This window comes from Apteryx rowi, unplaced genomic scaffold, assembly GCF_003343035.1.
Source record: "Apteryx rowi isolate R43461 unplaced genomic scaffold, aptRow1 scaffold_184, whole genome shotgun sequence".
NCBI classification, from domain to species: Eukaryota; Metazoa; Chordata; class Aves; order Apterygiformes; family Apterygidae; genus Apteryx; species Apteryx rowi.
In genome coordinates this window covers 586,720-604,096 of record NW_020448130.1, presented here as the reverse complement: position 1 = coordinate 604,096, position 17,377 = coordinate 586,720, and the positions used below count along the sequence as shown (strand labels likewise).

The 17,377-nt window shown below is 38.4% G+C and overlaps 1 protein-coding gene across 11 annotated transcripts in view; it reads right to left on the bottom strand.

The window, feature by feature from the left end:
* Window positions 1-17,377, bottom strand: part of RUNX1T1 (RUNX1 translocation partner 1) — a 116,513-nt gene that overhangs the window by 3,722 nt on the left and 95,414 nt on the right. For 10 of the 11 annotated variants that reach the window (XM_026061719.1, XM_026061718.1, XM_026061722.1 and 7 more), the window contains 3 exons: window positions 16,058-16,126; window positions 9,628-9,818; window positions 1-344 (listed from right to left, as the gene is read on the bottom strand). The exon at window positions 1-344 is cut by the window's left edge and continues 3,722 nt beyond it. In XM_026061719.1, the coding sequence (XP_025917504.1) occupies window positions 69-344; window positions 9,628-9,818; window positions 16,058-16,126 (536 nt within the window). In that variant the 3' untranslated portion in view covers window positions 1-68. The remainder of the gene's footprint in view (window positions 345-9,627; window positions 9,819-16,057; window positions 16,127-17,377) is intronic. The other variant, XM_026061723.1, reaches the window with a different exon arrangement.

Below are 17,377 nucleotides of genomic sequence, written 5' to 3'. Positions count from 1 at the left end.
AGGATGAGGAATTGGTTTCATTTTTGTTTTGTTTTGTTTTTTTAGTTTTCAGAGTTCCGAGTTCAGTTTTAACGAGGAGTCGCCTCTATGGTGGATGGGGTTCCCGGGGTGGTTGACCTAGGAGTGGCTGCTGGTGGCGTGTCGATAGGGCTCCCGGCCCCGCTGCTGGGCGTCACTGAGGAGCTCACTGCTGGTGTCTCTCCTTGCTGCTGGGCTTGGAGGGTCTGTCCACAGATGTGATGGTGCTTCTCCCAGTCCTTATGCTGGCAAAACGAGCCACAGTATCGTGCCGTGTTGCAACCGCTGCAGGTTTCACTAGCTTTCCGGCCACAGTTCCAGCAACTCTAGAAGCAAAAGTGGAGGAGGAGAAGAGAGAAATTAGTTAGTGCCCTAAATTTTATATTAAAAATAACTGACAAAGAGCTGCTAGTCAACCATCTGCCTAGTGAAGTCAAGACATCAATACCTAAATGCTTCAGCCACCTTGACGCTGAAACTGTACACAGCGTCTCTGGTTACCTGAAGGATTCTGGCCTTCAGAAATTGGGCAGGAATGAAAGCAGCTCTTTGCTAGTTCTAGCAATGCAAACTCCACGCACACCTGTGTGTCCCGTCACTAGTAGCATACTGACTAATAGGAAATTTCAGTAAAACCTCAGGTGGATCCTCTACCAGATTTATTAGAACAAATAATGACACAAGCACACAAAAAAGCACTCCTCTAAAAGTGGAGAGGGGATAATGCAAGAAAAAAAAGAGAAGAAAAAAACATAAATCACAGATAAGATTTGTTACCCCATGAAAACCTTGATTTTAAACATCTGAGTAATGCCATTTGACTCAGTGGCACTCCTGGCAGTGACTAGTTAGGCTGGAGCCTAAACCTTTGGCAGGATAGGGAAGCCATCGCAGAATACGTATGCTATTCACTTTCACACACTCTACAGCTATGCCAGCTGGATGCTGGAACACAGCCAGTCTTGAAGTGATATTCCTAAACTACATTAAAAAAAAAAATCAGAATCAAATAAAGACCTAAATCCAAAACAATATTTTAAGGATATTTGACATTTAATAGGAGTCAAGTGGCTTCTTTAAAAAATATCTGTGTGTTAGTTCCATCCTCCTTTGTTTTTTTGTTTGTTTGGGTTTCTTTTTGGCATAGGAACATACTGGCAGATGGGAGAATAGTAACTGTCCAGTGCTCAATTGCTCTTTGAGATTGAAATCAAACATACATGGCATTCTCAATTCATTCTGATTAAACACACAGACTAAACCAGGTAATTACAAATACATGTGTTGGGGACTTTTTTTTTAAGTTTGCAAAATCGTTCCCATCTTTAAAAACACTTTAAAAAAAAAAAGTGGAATTACCAACACACAGAAACAGATGTTCCTGGTAGTTAAATGTCGGGAATTCAGACTCCTTGTCTGGCATCACCTGGTTTTGATTCAGTATTCATTGTTTCAGATTAATTTTGCTTAAACTCTGTCCAGCGCTGGAGAGGTAAAACCACACTTCCACCTTTGGAAATGGATAACCTTTTCCCTGGATAGACCTTTTTCCCCACAATGAAAAATAACTATAATAAATAGTTCAGAACACTGTACATGAACATGTGCACACACAGACATATTTACACATATTTACGCAAAATGACCTGGCAGGCTAATGTCAGCATTTCAAAGAAAGACAGTGTCTCATTCTACAGACCAGAAATAGGACAAATTGTGGTATAGCAGGATTCTCCTCCTTTGGCTATACTAACACTTCTTAACAGTTGTATCTTACTTCTGAAAGTTTCATTTTGCCAACTTGATGCTTGCACTGCGATCAGTAAACATGGAAGAATTCCGTTCCAACTGTGTTTGCACAGAATTTCCACCAACTGCCACGACTGTTGATTTTCAAGCTATTTGTTTCCAACTAATTTGCCAGCCCAAGAGTTGGCCCATACTCCCCTTTATCCCCTAATCTGAAAACAAATACACACATACAAAACCTCCCCATCCAGGCTTTTCTGAAAAGGCCCTTTTCCTCACATGGAATAATGCTGAAGTCAACCAGTATCTGCCCACGTGCAGGAATCTCTCTCCCTTGTGCAGATCTGATTGCAGCATTGAAGTGCATGCTGTAAATGTGCCAGATTTATTAAGGGATGTATAACTTTTCTATTCAAATAGCTATTTAGTTACTATAGGCAAATTTTTGAAGAATCTTCATTTTGCTTCTCTTATTTGGGAAAGCATATATGCACAGAGAGAACTGTCTCTCAGACCTGACCAGATTCACAGTATAATAATTCAATATTTTACCACAAGATCATATTAATGACAGAAAATAGTCATTTGAATTTTAAGAGTACTGGTTCAACTTTCTTATTAAAATAAACATCAATATACTGTGAGCCTATACCTAACATGATAAACAAGTACATGATTTTAATGAAGTAACACAGTTCCAAGCTGGCTCCTTTTACATGATTATTTAATGTGCCCTACACTGTCTGGTATGCGATTTTGTCCACTGCAAGTATTATTTATAATTTAACAGGTCATTACAGCTTTAGTGTAATTGTGGGAATAAAAGCACATAAAATGCAAGAATTTCAAAATATATTTTATGGCTCACATTTATGCAATAGATTATTGCGTTTAAAAAGTACTACAGAATGTGCAAATCAGCATAAACAAGCACACATGGCATGGGGAACTTGCCCTGCAATAGCAGCTGGGTTTGACAGGCAGAAGTGCCTGTCCTACTGGATCCTTACCAGTCTTACCATTTGCTGCTCCTTCCCATATATTAGTAGCGAAAAATAGCAGTAAAGATCAGGCTTAAGCACACAAAGCTTTGCTGACACGCTTTCTGTTCACATTGCAGACTGTTAGATTTGGGGTCCACATTCAACTGAAGAAAGGTGCGGCTCAAGGTGCCAGCTAATGAACTGAGCCGTGCTTTGTTCACCCTGCTGGATCAGTTGGGAATACCTGCAGGTATTCCCAGCTGATTCAGGCACCACAAACAGGAGCTTGAGCTCATTAAGATATTGAGCATACTCAAGATATATCCCCTTCTGCAAAACTCTAGAGCTCAGTATAAGTCTTAATTATGTACTTCTGTACCAGCAAAATGGAGCGCCCAGGGTGAACTGCATAGACAACACCTGGGATAACACTGGACCAACAACGTTCTGTTGCTGAAAAGGTAGCAATCACCGTCCAAGGGCTTATAAACAGGATTATGGACTGCTTTACATAGGACTGTTTATGTATGGGGTAAGATTCCCTGCCTATTGGCACTGGCAAGGCCTTGCCTGGAGTACTGTCCAGCTTGGGACGATGCACTTCAAACAGGGCAAATAAGGCAAATAAGATCTGGACAGAACACAGAGAAGGGCATCAAGAATAATCAGAGGTCAGACAAGCACAAGCTGTGAAAAGAGACTGAATGAACCGAGACTGTTTAGCCTAAAGAGAGAACACAGTTGCCTGAAAGATGACATAACAGCATCCAAACATGTAAGAAGCTACTGCAGTGAGACAGTCAATGATCATGTCCATGGGATTAACAGGTGAAGTAATGAGATCAAACAGCTCTAAGAAAAACTGGAAACAGATGTTAGAAAAAAACTTTTTAAGGATACAAACAAATTGTCTAGAGGCACTGGAAAATCTCCATCACTAAAACACAGGTAAAGCAAATATAGGAACGACAGAGGTGGAACTGATCATGCATTGAGAAATGGAGCTGTTGATTTCCTGAAACTTTTCCTGGTCTCTGTCTTTAGGTAGTGACCTACTGCACTACACTTCCAGTCGGTGCTTTGTACAAAGTTCCAGATGTAGCTAAAACTATGAGTAAGACTGGATTACAATTTAACTTTGCATTGATTTTCCTGTGAAATAGTGAGGTTATACAAAAGGCCAGAATCTCAGACTACATAATTCAATTTAACCTCACTACCTTGAAAATGGATTAATTCAATGAAATTGGGCTAAATTACACCATATGGGAATCTCACTCAGAATCTATGCCACTGATCGTATTTCATCCTTCTCTTTCAACTGACAAGGAACATCAGTCTTAGGTCAGAGTCTTATCTTAGGTCAGAGTCTTAATTCTCATCCACGTAAGCTTTACTCTTCAAATGACAGAACTCAGAAACTTCTGTTTGCCCTCATGAAAATTCTCAAAAAAATGGGCTCTATTTCTGTGGCCTCTTATACCAGGACACATATTTGTTAATAGTTTTGTACATCTTCTGTTTCTGAAGTATTAAATCACATTTAAGTATTTGCTTTCCTCTGACACCTCCAGCTGAAACTCAGGGTAGAGGTGTCTTAAAGAAGAAAAAAAAAAAAAAGAAATAACTTTGAAATGTCAAAGAGATGATGAACTCTAACATGCCAAAATACAATGTCAAACACTGCAACGTCACCTTTGATGAATTCTGAATTTCCCCAGTTTAGTAGGAAAGGAAGCATAGTTGTGAACCCAGATTTTTTCAGGGTCTGCAAAGCCCATGGCATTCAATACTCTACCACTGCCAACCAACAGAGAGAGAATGAACACCTAGAGATTACTGAAATCACAGTGGCATAAACGAGAGCTATATTGCACTGAATGCTAGTGCAAAAAAACAGCAAAGAATTTTTTGAAAATTCTAGCAAAGACCCATTAGAAGGCAAAACACATTGGGACTTTGGAAATTCCCACACTGTGTCTAAATGCAGCACTCCATACAACGATATCCAAACCTTTAGATGTTTCTGATAAAGTCATACCAATCACTGAACACTCAAGGCTTATCCAAGCCACTGTTTACTGTGTGAAGTCTATCTGTGTTCATACAAGTTAGCATGAGAGAAGCTACATCCTGAAAACAGAAGTGCCAAGAAGCATGCTGAAKAGATGTTCAAGCTGCCTAGCCAGGCTTAGTAATCTGGGGCACTGCCAATGGGATGCAAACAACCCTATATTGCATCTGGTCTGATTCTGCACTGAACACATGACTCTGGTATGTTTTTACCACCCACCACTGCAGAGTAGGACGTGCTAAGTTCTCAGAAATGTCCAACAAAAAAACTAACCTTAGTTGACATATGTATTAAATTTAATTCTAGCCTAAAAACTAGGCTTGCCTGCATCACAGCATCTGATGTTAAGAGTCAGGTTTGCTGGCACAGTCCTGGTCTCAATGGATTGGTCAGCATAGATTGAACCCAGCTGTCTTCAAAATGTCAGGTAAGTGTGATATTCACATACAACATAAACTGCTGCTATATAAACAAGCCCTAACATTACACATCTCTTAAAAGCAATGTTGGACCAGTTACATACTTGTTTTATCTGAGCAGATGTCAGCATCTGCTTTAAGTAGAGAGAACTAAACCATTTGTGTTCCTTCCTCATCCCCAGCCCCCACCCTAGTCAAAAGTGAGGAAGAACACTGAATGTCAGATTTTTCAGTGGCATTTTATACCAGAGCAGAGAGACAGATGTTTCAATCTGGGCAGCCAGTCTCTTTGCTAAGCTGTTCACCCTTACTATTAAAATTGATTTGCAGAACAGTACATTGCAGCCAAAGCAAGCAAGGCAGTCAGTAAAGAGTAGGCTGCTCACACATGTCTTTGTACTTTGCCAAGTCAACTACTGAGGAATGGGTCATCTTTTGTCAAGCAATTATAAGGAATCAGTAAAGAAATAATTTGTGGTTCTGGAACAGCCACGCTGACAGATAGGCCTTCTCTTGTCCTTTTATTTTCCAACAGCAGTGTGCTCCATCCACTGGTCTTCAACCAAGCTCTCATAATAATAACAGAAAATAATGAAAATGTCCTGGTCAATCTTAAAGGCTTATGCTGACAAATTAAAGAAATCTTTAGAAAGTAAATGTATAGACACTGAAGCAGTGGCATTTCCAATTAAATCATACTGAACAATTCAAACATAAGCAAAGAACAGTAATTCAACAAGGAACCAGGCCAGGGTCAGAAGTGAAAACTACACTATGTCATGTGGTGATTCTCAAAATATTGCAGACCACTTCTTAAAACACAAGATATTTCCCAGCATCACACCTCTCCTGTTAGTCCTCTCAGTGTCCTCAACTCCTTTTATTTTGCTCTCCTCACCTCAACATGTCCAATTCATTCTGTCTTCTTGCAGAGAATCTTGCAGTCAGGGACGCAACTTTTTCTGGTTTAAAACACCCCAAAAATCTACTTCTGTTTGTGAGACCTCTGAAAGCTCTTGGATAAGTAACCTATATATTATTTTAAATGATAATAATTACAAAAATCTAAAGTTTTAGTTCTAGATACCACTCTGGGCTCTGGAGAAGACCATGCAATAGAAAGCATGCCACAAAGTATTTGCACAAAAGTAGCTCAAAGAAGCTTCAAACAGGTCGAGGTTCCATTTTGTTGAATAACAAATGAAGAGCTGTAAGGGAGAAATCTTGCCAACAGACAGGGAGTGGCTGTATCAGATTAAATTTATATCTGATACTTTAGAAATCTGGTGCCAAATTCCCATCTCCATTCATAGTTTACATAGCCAAAAGAATAAATGACACCCGTGGGAGAAATATTCTCCATCAGGAACTGTGCGGAGATTATATAGCAGCCTATACTGATCTCTCCTGCAGGCCTTGGCATAACGTCTCACCAAGGATAAGAAATGAGGAGAGATACTTAGCTCTGAGCTTGCAAGATTGCAGGAGCTGCTACTACAACATCATCCTCATATTTGGAACTATATTCTAGTGTTGGAAATATTATTCTAGTGTTGGAAATATTATTCCAGTGCCTTTAGCGCACAGGAAGCTGTGTTGCTGGAGCAGGTATAGAACAGCTGGAAGGGTACTGCTAAAAGTTCTAAACAGAGAGAAATTTAGGGAGGCTTATAGCCTAGACAAATGAGGAGGGATATTCGCCGAGAGAACAAAAGATAAGGAACACCGAAGCAAATGTCAGGTTTTACTCCTCAACCCAAGAAACAGAAGGTGTCATGTCAGAATAAACATTTTTCAAACACTGGCAGACTAATCTCTTGCCCTCAGAGATGAAAGGAAAGGCTGGTCCATTTTTACAAAAGTTACCAGAAAAAAGGACAGCCTAAGTTAATGGGTAATTTTGGGAAGCACTGCCCTAAATGGTTGGAATTTGGCAAAAATTATAAGCAGAAGAGGAACTAATAGTAAAAACTTAGAGACACCTTTAACTATCAAACCTAAGTTTTCTCCCTTCAGTTGGTTTATTTTGAAACTTGCATTTTCCACACCGCTGAGCAGCCACACTGCTATGCCACTCATGACCACAGGGGTGAAAACTGCAGGACTAGGCCACTATAATTCACTTTAAATAGGTCTTAAATATTTAGTTTGGTCTGGGTCCAGGAGGCTTCTATCTTCCCTGAGGATGAACAGCACTGAGAATGTCAGTGACCTTATGAGCCACATTTCATTAGAATTAAATTAAAGGAATCATTTGCCTTTCTTTAAGGTTCTATTTCCAAGAAGTGAACAACCTTGTAAGTAGTTCTTCTGAAGATGAAATAAAGATGTCTGTTGTTATACAACCTTCTCCAGAAATATTACTGCGCAGGAGTGAATTACAGCACACGTACTCGCTATGCATTCCTTCGGATGCACATTTGTTTGTGGAAGAATGGGCTGTATGTATTGGCACATAAGAACTTCATCTGTCCTGCCCACACTGTACCAGTTCACTAAACAGATTTAATTTGCAGTTTCCTCTTAGGCATTTATGTTTGGAATTTTGGTTTTAATAATAGGAATCTCTTGTATATATACACACACAAAAATAACAGCTCTTTAATGATGCTAAGTCAGACAAATGCACTTTCTATGAACATACTGTAGGAAAAATGTCCTTGAATATCTCAGATACAAAATGCCAATAAATTGAATTTATGTCTCATTTAATCTGCAATGGAACAGTTAGTTCTTAGAGGGCACATACACTTCCCTTAGTCCCTTTCTTCCCGAGAAACTTTCAGATGCTGAAAATCAATTCCTTTTGTCTCCTTGTTATTCATCTGCTACACATTAAGGAGAAACTCTGGGCATTCAGTGATCCCACAATGGTCTTTCATCTCCAGAGAAGCCTGGTATGAATTAAAATCTTACGGTCCCTCAAATTATGGATGCATACTGCAGCATGCCACTGACTTATCCGCTCATGATTTTTGCCAGTTCTTTCAGCATGATGCAGCTAGCTAATTTGAATCTTTCAACTTAAGTCACTCTTCTGCAACACTGCCATACAGTGCTTTCACAAAAGTGTACAGAAATATGCATCCACACAGAACAGGGTACTACGCATCTATTCTTTTTCCAACTTCCTCCACTATAGGACTTAAGAATTAGTTTTAATATCTTAGTACAAGAGCAATAAGTAGCTTATAAAAGTATTGTTCTATCATTTCAGTGGCCATGAGAAATGAAGACTATATACAAGACACTTATAAATAACATGTAACTGATATAACTTTTTTGTTATGTCTGTATTGAGGGGCAGTTTTAACTTAGGACATTCTTTTTCTGTAACGAATATTTATCTAGAATGCTTCAACACTGGTAAAACATACAATGCTCTTTCAATCCCAGCTCCTGGTTATTCACGCTGCTGTATGTCCCATACCACAGGAATTCAAGGCTTCCACTGTTAGATTTGAAAGTAAATTTGGGCTTAACATGCTTATTCCTATTATACTCTTTGTTGCTCTTTCAGTCTATTTTTCTTCCTTCCAAATGCTGCTTGCCCACTCCTCAACTAAAAATATTCCCTGCAGCCAAAGTAACACATTCTAATTAAGGCAACGTACACGTTCTGTCCTCCAGGAGCATCRTCTTTTGCATTGTCTACATCCAACACATTCTTCAGACAAGTTTCTRGCTACCTTACTCTATAATCTATTAAATGACTGTTTCTTTGTTTACATTAAATTTCACTGTGAAATATTTTCCAACAACCAACCTTGTTATCTATTTAATATTGGTAACTGAAGAGCTTTAAAATAAAGCTAATGAAAATCTAAACTAGAACAGAAATACATGCATTATATGTAGCCCTGAACATCAATTAAAAGGTGAGGCTGCAGCTCAAGTTCACTAGCTGTTTTGGGCTCAGCTAACGATGTAGCCAAGAAAATCTGGAGCTCAGCACGTGCCTGTAATACAGGCCCAAAGCAACTGGATAAGCAGTTAATAGCCTGCACTGAAMACAGATGTCACATCAAGTGACATCTTGATTAGGCAGATTAAAGTTGGCTCAGGTACCCCTATTTTTCACAGCCACACTTGGTTAAGGACTGAATTACCCCCCTATGCATCATCCAGTTTCCTGCCCCACTGCATTGTTTGCAATCTCATTTCCCCCAGCGTGACAGTCTGATTTGCATTTTTTTGTCCTTAGACAAAGCCGGAGAGGACGGAAGGCAAAGACATCCACGCTCGCCCATCCTAAACAGCAGCTGTTTGTCTAACTTCGTCAGAAGAGGCAAACTGGATTCAAACTCTGACAGGGAGAATCCCCTCGCAGAGGCGTGTTAAGGGAGAGCATTTCGACAGAGCGGCCGGGGCAGCAACACCTCACCTCGCTTGAATCTTCCTGCTGGTTGATAACAGCTAGTGCGTCCTCCGCAGCCTGTCGCTTGGCTTCGGCAACTGTGCGCTCCATTTTAGCTCTCTCTGAAGTGATCATGTCGTGAGCTTTCCGTTCAGCCTCCGACACTGCCTTCTGCAGCTCTGCCATCGCCTGGCGCTTGACTTCATTGACCGCTTCCTCTGCAAACAAGAAATTGGGAGAAATCTTCATCAGCATAGTAAGTTTGGTACAGGGCTATGTAGGACTAATGCGTGAAAGCTGCAGATACTCTATTATACTGTACGCCTTCATTTTGAGAAGAAGGACAAAGATGAACTTGCTTCCTCAGGACCACCCAGCTGTTTCTGTACTTCTCCATCCCTGGAAGTTCTCACAAGTCTCTAGCGCCCATGGTGGATATTGGCATTTTGATTCACGGTTATTACCTCTTCGCACCCAGGCACTTCTGATCTCTGGTTTATATTTCTGTGACTTTTTTGAACAGTTTGCTCGGAAAATTGGTTTTGCAGAGCACCAGATTAATGAATATGTTTGGCAAGAATTATTATTCAAGACATATTATTTTGGACTTTTTCAAATTTGTATGTTTAAGCTCTGAAAATTTAGAGCGAATTTAGAGTCATCAACAAATTGTTCTGTATGTAAAGAATAAAGACATGCTGTAAAGAAAGACTCAAGAATTTACTTTAAAAAATTAAATCATTGCTGTAATATCTTTTCTTAAACATGCAATTTTATGACCCAAAATTAAAATTTATTTATGCATATTGTTTTGACCTATCGATCTCTACTTGAAACCAACATTTACATTGTGAAGAAGCTACTTCCTGATTCAGCAGAGCTCTTGAGAACAGCAAAGCCAAGACTTAAGTCACAATTAAAACTGAACATGAGTAACAACTGCTTTGTTAAATTCAAATCTTACCATTTTTTTTAAATAACTAAGTCAGTATAAGCACTTTCTTCTGTATATACTAGTGCCATACCTTTTATTCCAGAAAACATGAATTGTCACAAATTAGTTATTTGGGTTTTGATGCAGGAAGAATGCAAAGATTTTACTAATGATCAGTCTTTTAATTGACAACTAAAACAAGTAATTTCTTTTTTTTTAATTAACTGCTCTAATTAACAAGGAAACCATCCTCCCCCTGAATTAGTTTATCTAATTTTCATCTTTATTCAAAGCAAAATGACAATGATTAATTGAAAATTTAATAAGCAGTAATTATTAACTTGGCAAACCTAGTACCAATTAACACTCTATTAAAACTAATTATGACATGTTTCATTCAAGTGTTTGCACTTAATTGTTTCACCCACTTAAAAACCACCTTAATTAAATGTTCTGTTTAATTAAAAGCATAGATTTCTAATAAAAATGTTTTACTGTAGATTAAAATGTAAGTATTACAACTACGTTATGGGTTTGAGTTTTAGACCGTATTACATGCATTTGTGTGTATGTACACATGCATACACATAACTGTATATACAGATACCAAGTCAATAACTGGCTTTAATGTTTTAATCTCTCAGAGCTCTGAATTTGTTATTTAAAAAAAAACATAACAGGAAGTCTTCATTTAAAATTATTATTGCATATTGCCAAATTAAAATTACAAGCAAAATCCTGATTTTAATCTATGTACTGACTTAGACTGAATTAATTAAAAGGACAGAAGAGTTCCATTACTCTGCCTGTGTGCATGTGAGTGTGTGTGTCTGTGTGACATATATGTGTTCCAACTGAAGTTTTCAAGAGGGGAAAAATTTAGAGATAAAGCTTATGCCTTTATTTTTATGAGGCTGAAAATATGCCTTATATTACCCTACCATAAATGTTGTTAAGGGGAAAGCCTCAGGAGAGGAAAATATCATACCCTTCAACCATACAGCCAGGGCTTAATTTACTTTGAATATTCAAGGTGAATTAAAATTCTATCTAAGTGGCAATCCAGGACAATAATTTTTGCTTACGATCAAAGCTGCAGCTAGACTAATTGTGTATGCAAATCAGGCAATTTATATTTAAATTATGCATTCCTATTCTAGTCCCACAGGCGCACACAGATCAGCAAAGGGAATTGGTAGGACATTTGCAAGGTGCTTGAATATTTATTACCAACTGCAAACATTCACTGATCGCGAGAAAAGAAATATACACAGGCAAACATACAGATGCAATTTTATTATCATTTTCATAAAAATGAGGCAACTTAAATACAGACCTTTTGTGTCTATGAACTGCAGTTATTAACAAAGTGGATTTCTCTGAGAAAATCCATATTCTTGCTGATATTTGCAATGAATAGAATGATCTTTAAATGGCATGATGCACTTTCATTACATCATATAAGCTTAGTCTTTCATGGAGATATTTGCAGTTCTTTAAATTGCCAATTCTAACTATTATTTTAAAATGAAAGGAGAATATCCCAACATTTTACAGAGACTTCTAATTTTATAGAGCTTTTTCAATCCTACATAACCTACTTCTTTCCAATCCAAATTGCAGGTTATATTCTAACTTCTGCATTGCATAAGTTTTGTGCAAAGCTTCTGAGGGTGTGAAGGTATTAAGAGCGCTAACAAGGCCACATGCCGAGGAAAAATGAAAGTTATTTTTTAATTAGCATAAACTATGGATTGTACTTTAGGATTTCCATTACTTTTGGCAGCAGAATTTGTGTAGTGATGTATTAAATGTGAAAAAAAAAGTTCAAACACATTCAGGTTTTTTACTCATAATGCAACATCATTATTTCAACATCATATGAACTCAGGACACCCAACTTACTAAAAATAGACAAAATCTCCTACTACTGATTTTCTTCACATTTTCTTAAAATAAATGCTTTCAGTATCTACAGATATTTTATAGACATTAAAATGCAGACTTTGCAGTTTCAGATAAAAATAAAAGCCATAATATTTGTGCAAGAAAAGTTATGAATGACACTGAAGGAGATTTTATTTGCTTTGACAATGCTGATGGAAATAGCAAGACCAAGAATAATACTGGCATAGAATACTACTTCTTTTCCAGAAAGAAGAAGAGTGATTAGATTCAAACAACAGAAAACATGAAGAAAGAAGCTTTAAAACAAATTGTCTATGAGGTGTATTATATACATCCTCTATTTTCCGCGAATGCGAATCGTTCTTGGCATAAATTCCCTTTGTCTATGTAAGTGTCTTTCCAGGAACACAATTGAAATCTTCCTTTGCTTTGAGTAGACTAACGCATGAGAGAAGTTGCAGTCAGCAAGCTGTTATGTAGGACAGCTTGTATGGAATAGGTGTTACTCAGTGTGATTAGAGGTCCTTGGAGCTGACTCAGTAGAGATACTCAACTCATTATTCACTGATGTATGTAGACTGGCATGACGATTCACCAGCCTGCTCCTCATCACCTCCCTCACATCATGGGCATACTGATGAGAAAGGAAAGATGCTGGGCAGAAGCGAGGTAGCGTAGCAGTGCCACCAAGACATCTGTATCATCTTGCTCTCAGTCACCAGCAAAGAAGGCCACTAGGAGTTTGTAACAGGAATTATCACAGCCTCAGGCCCCAAACTGCATGATCGTTTTCTCAGAACTACCCTGGGATGTGCATGGGCTTAATTGTCTTTGTACATTGTCTTACTATGGCCATTTCACACCTGTGTGGTAACTCCAGTGCTTCCTTCTGGAGTGCCACAAGAAGGAGGTCTTGCTTATTGATAGGGGATGGCTGGAAGATGCAGTCCCTTCATGACACTGAAAGAAGCTAAGAGAGCATACCAGAGTAGAAGCTAGGACACTATTTTAATCACTTAATCTGCTCAGGTTCAGTCTATAGGCTCCTACTTGACATGCATAGGCCAGTAGCCTGGGATCCCCTCAGTATTTAATACAGAGAAATAGGTATTTCCAGAGAGCAAGTCATCCAACCTAACATCTAATCCATCTTCTTCATGTGCCTGTCTCTCTCTTGATTACTGGGGGACCTTAAGAACTTGGCTTGGACTCTTCATCAAGATGTCTATAATTCAATGAGATGAATCAGGACACCGGTGACTTTCCACTGATTTACAAAACTGAAGTGGTTTACATGGCTTTAATCTACAAGATGCTGCATACTATGTCTTTGCTCCAGCAATCATGAAAGCATGTGCTTAACTTTGCATATACTGTGGTTGAGTCTACAAATTTCCAAAAGTTTAAAGTGGATCACGTGTTCACATGATTTACTGCCTCACCTGATTTTGAGGTTGCTCATTAGCTGTTCTTATGCCAAGTTCTTTCAGTTCAGTGGATTCAGCTTCCCAATCAGGCGTTTAGGGCTTGATTCAGCTGTCTGCACGTTGGTCTTTACGGCCATTTGAGACACCAAGATATCCATGCAGAGCTAGCAGAGACGATGCAGGACTTGTGAGAGATTTGCTGCCTTTTTGATGGGCAGTTGCAGGCCAGGCAGGATAGTACAGAGCATCTCAAATGGCACTAGACACAGGTACTTATAGAACTGAACTGCACCTTTACTGCCTTGAACTGATTACCAAATGGTAGATAATGCCAACTTCAGTGCACCCTCCTGAAAATGCAGGCCAATAATTTATAAAAAGCAGTATGCTTTCTGATGTTTTACTACTGTTAATAACAAGCCACAGGTATGCCTCCTGTAGAAAATCAGACTTTTTTTATTCTCCAGTTCACAGATATGCTCAGTTAACCCTGGGATTCTCATTTAAACCCACATTAACATGACAGTATAGATTAGAAATGAGACCAAAGCAAAAAACTGCTTCAAAAACCCCGAAGTGTTCATAAACGTTCGTAAGATCACAGGCTCCTTTACACTATCATTTGTGGACAAAGTCTGAATGTATATCCAATTTCATAACTCAGGCCCATAGCTTTGGTTAAATTGTATTGCTAGCTTATGAAAAAAACTTTTTTTCTTCCATTGTATGGGACCTTGGAATTATAGATCACCTGTTACGTCAAACAATACTAAAACCTGGATATTGCAAGAAAAATTAGGTTTCTGAAACTCAACTGAATAATGGTGCTTTCAGTGAGATTTCCTAGGACTGCATATGTTTTCTTATTTTTCATTTAAGATGTTAACTAACTATGGGAAACCAAAATATAAAAAATGCATTTGGTTATATAAAAGCATTGCATTACAAAAGCTACAGTTCCCTTGGACAAAAGAAAAAATTCTTGATTAAATTAGTTTGTTATTTACCATGTAAAGTGCAAGAATTCCAGAAATATTAGTTTTACATTTTGACAAATACAGACTTCAAAGGATGAATCCACCTTACACAGACAACATAACTTTTTGTCTGCTGCAAGAATATGCCAGCATAACATTTAGACAAGGGTGCTCTGTATTTAGTTTAATATACCAAATAGCAGCAGTTACCAGAGTTTTGATCAGAAAGCATCAAAACTGCTGCATATTTGCCATTTAATCATTAGCTCCAGCTCAGAGAGCTGCAACAGCCTTCATGGTTGCACAAGGTGCTCAAAAGCTCTCCTTTTGCATGGTCAGGACAGACACTTCCACAATCAACCAACAGTGTGTGTGTGTGTGCGCGCGCGCGCGCAAGTGTGTGCGAGAGAGAGGGAGGGAGGGAGGGAGGGAGGGAGGATGGGAGAGAGATGAACAACAGAGGTTCAAGAGCTAACTCCTGGCCCCTTGGAAAATAAGGAAGCCACTATATCAGCATCAAAAGAGCAAAGGTTTTGCTCCAGAATGGCAAAAGGATCCTCGCCAGGGAACTCGTGTGCTCACACAGAGTTTCAAAGTGTTGAAGAAATCTCTGCACAACCCCAGCGTCTGCCCATGGCACTTTTCAGCCTCTCAGATGATGTTGGGAGTGCCAGTACAACCACTGAGAGCAGCTGTGGAGGTGCAACCTGGGCTACTCCCTTGAAAACTTAACAGGTTTACGAGCACAGACTTCACTGCTGGCTGACAGGCACAAAAACTTTTAAAAATTAAGAATTTTTACATTACAGATATGAAGATTTTCTTCAGCAAATATACTTAGGAGTATGTTTTCCTCCTTTGGAATTAACTAGGTAAGAATCTTGAAGCTTTAAAAAAAAAAATCCCACACAGAAAATCTTTTTTAAATTGCTAACAGACTAAAACTTTAGCATATCAAGTTTCAGCTTGAAACCATTATAACTCCTGAAAATAGGGGTACTTAATGGAAGTACTGATAGCCCCTTAACTATAGCAGCACATGCTTCTATTATAAAGATTATTTCAGGTTCTGATCAGTTCCAGTTTAAGATTATTAAATACAATTTCTTCTTGTTACTGCTAGGCCCTTTCTTTTTATTCCTCACGTCAGTGCATTAACAACTGCACACAGCTGCCAGACTACTAAGCTCATGTTTTTAAACAATTCTTACCAGCTTTCTTCCAGATCTCCTCTGGCACATATCCAGAAGCAGGCCTGTGAAGGAATTCCCGATGTGATTCTACAGGAGGAGGGGGTGGGGAGGGAAAAATAGAGAGTACCGTAAGCAAAGCTTGGTTGTTAAACAAGGCTTAGAGAAATACCCTTTCCCTTTGCTTATTGGTCACACAAAACCATGTGAATTTTTTCTTTACACAAAATGAAAAGGACGCTGTGGCCATAATTCAGAAATGTCACACAGACCAGATCAATAGTTAGGACTCAAATGACTCATCTTAAGCCAAGCAGGGATTAGTTCGCTTTAGTTTTATTTTACAGTGTTTTAAGTGAACTCTATATGACAGTTTTCATGCTTTTAAGGCTGGCTTTGCGAGACCAGCTGAGAGAGTGACAGTCTTCATCCTTTGCAATTATGTTCATGAAAAGAAAAAAGAGTGAGGGCAAAAGTCCGCATTTGGCACTTGGGGTCTGTGAAAACAGAATGGTTACTGATGAGAGGAGATAAAAGCCACGATGTCATTCCAGTGATCAAATAAGCTTTCCGTAGGAAAAGAAAGGGGTGTTCTGTATGTTCAGAGCTACGCTTTCCTATATTTGAGCCCATGTTGGCAACGTAGCTGCAAGATTTTGAGAAACAGAACCTTTAACTTTAGGTTAAGCTCCTAAATGCATATTCCAAACAACCTTACAAGAGTTGAAGTTCATAATTCATCCATATATTTCAAGCACATTTTGACAGTCTTTTTTCCTCCCCCCCCCCCCTTTWTTTTAAGGGTTTACCCTCTGGACCTGAGCCTACAACACTGAAATAAGCAAGATCCTTCACACTGACTTCAAAGACACCAGATCAGACTATACAGAACAAAATTCACTTTGGCTTGAAATTTAGCATACAGGCTCTCAGCAAATGAAAAACTGCTCTTTTTAAATAAGTTTTCAAATATAATTTTAAAACTGTTCGACTATTTTTCAAAGTAATACAAGAGAAATTTAAAATTCAAAGGTGAGTACACTGCCATGATTATTATTGCCTCTGCAGCAGAAGTCAATCGTCAAAATTAAATTACTTAGTTTATTGCCAGATTACAGATAGGCTCACAGTTTATGTCTTTTTAGAGATTTTGCTAGAAGTTAAACATCCTCTTCAATGTCTGAGTTTGTAACACAATAATGTATGTATACAATTCTTCTAATATGCATTTTTACTAAAAATATTAATTTTTATATATTAAATTATAACTTGGTCAAAACATGCTGTTTGGATGAAAAAAGGCTGAACTGTTAGGTTTCACAAATTGTTTTTGAAACCTCT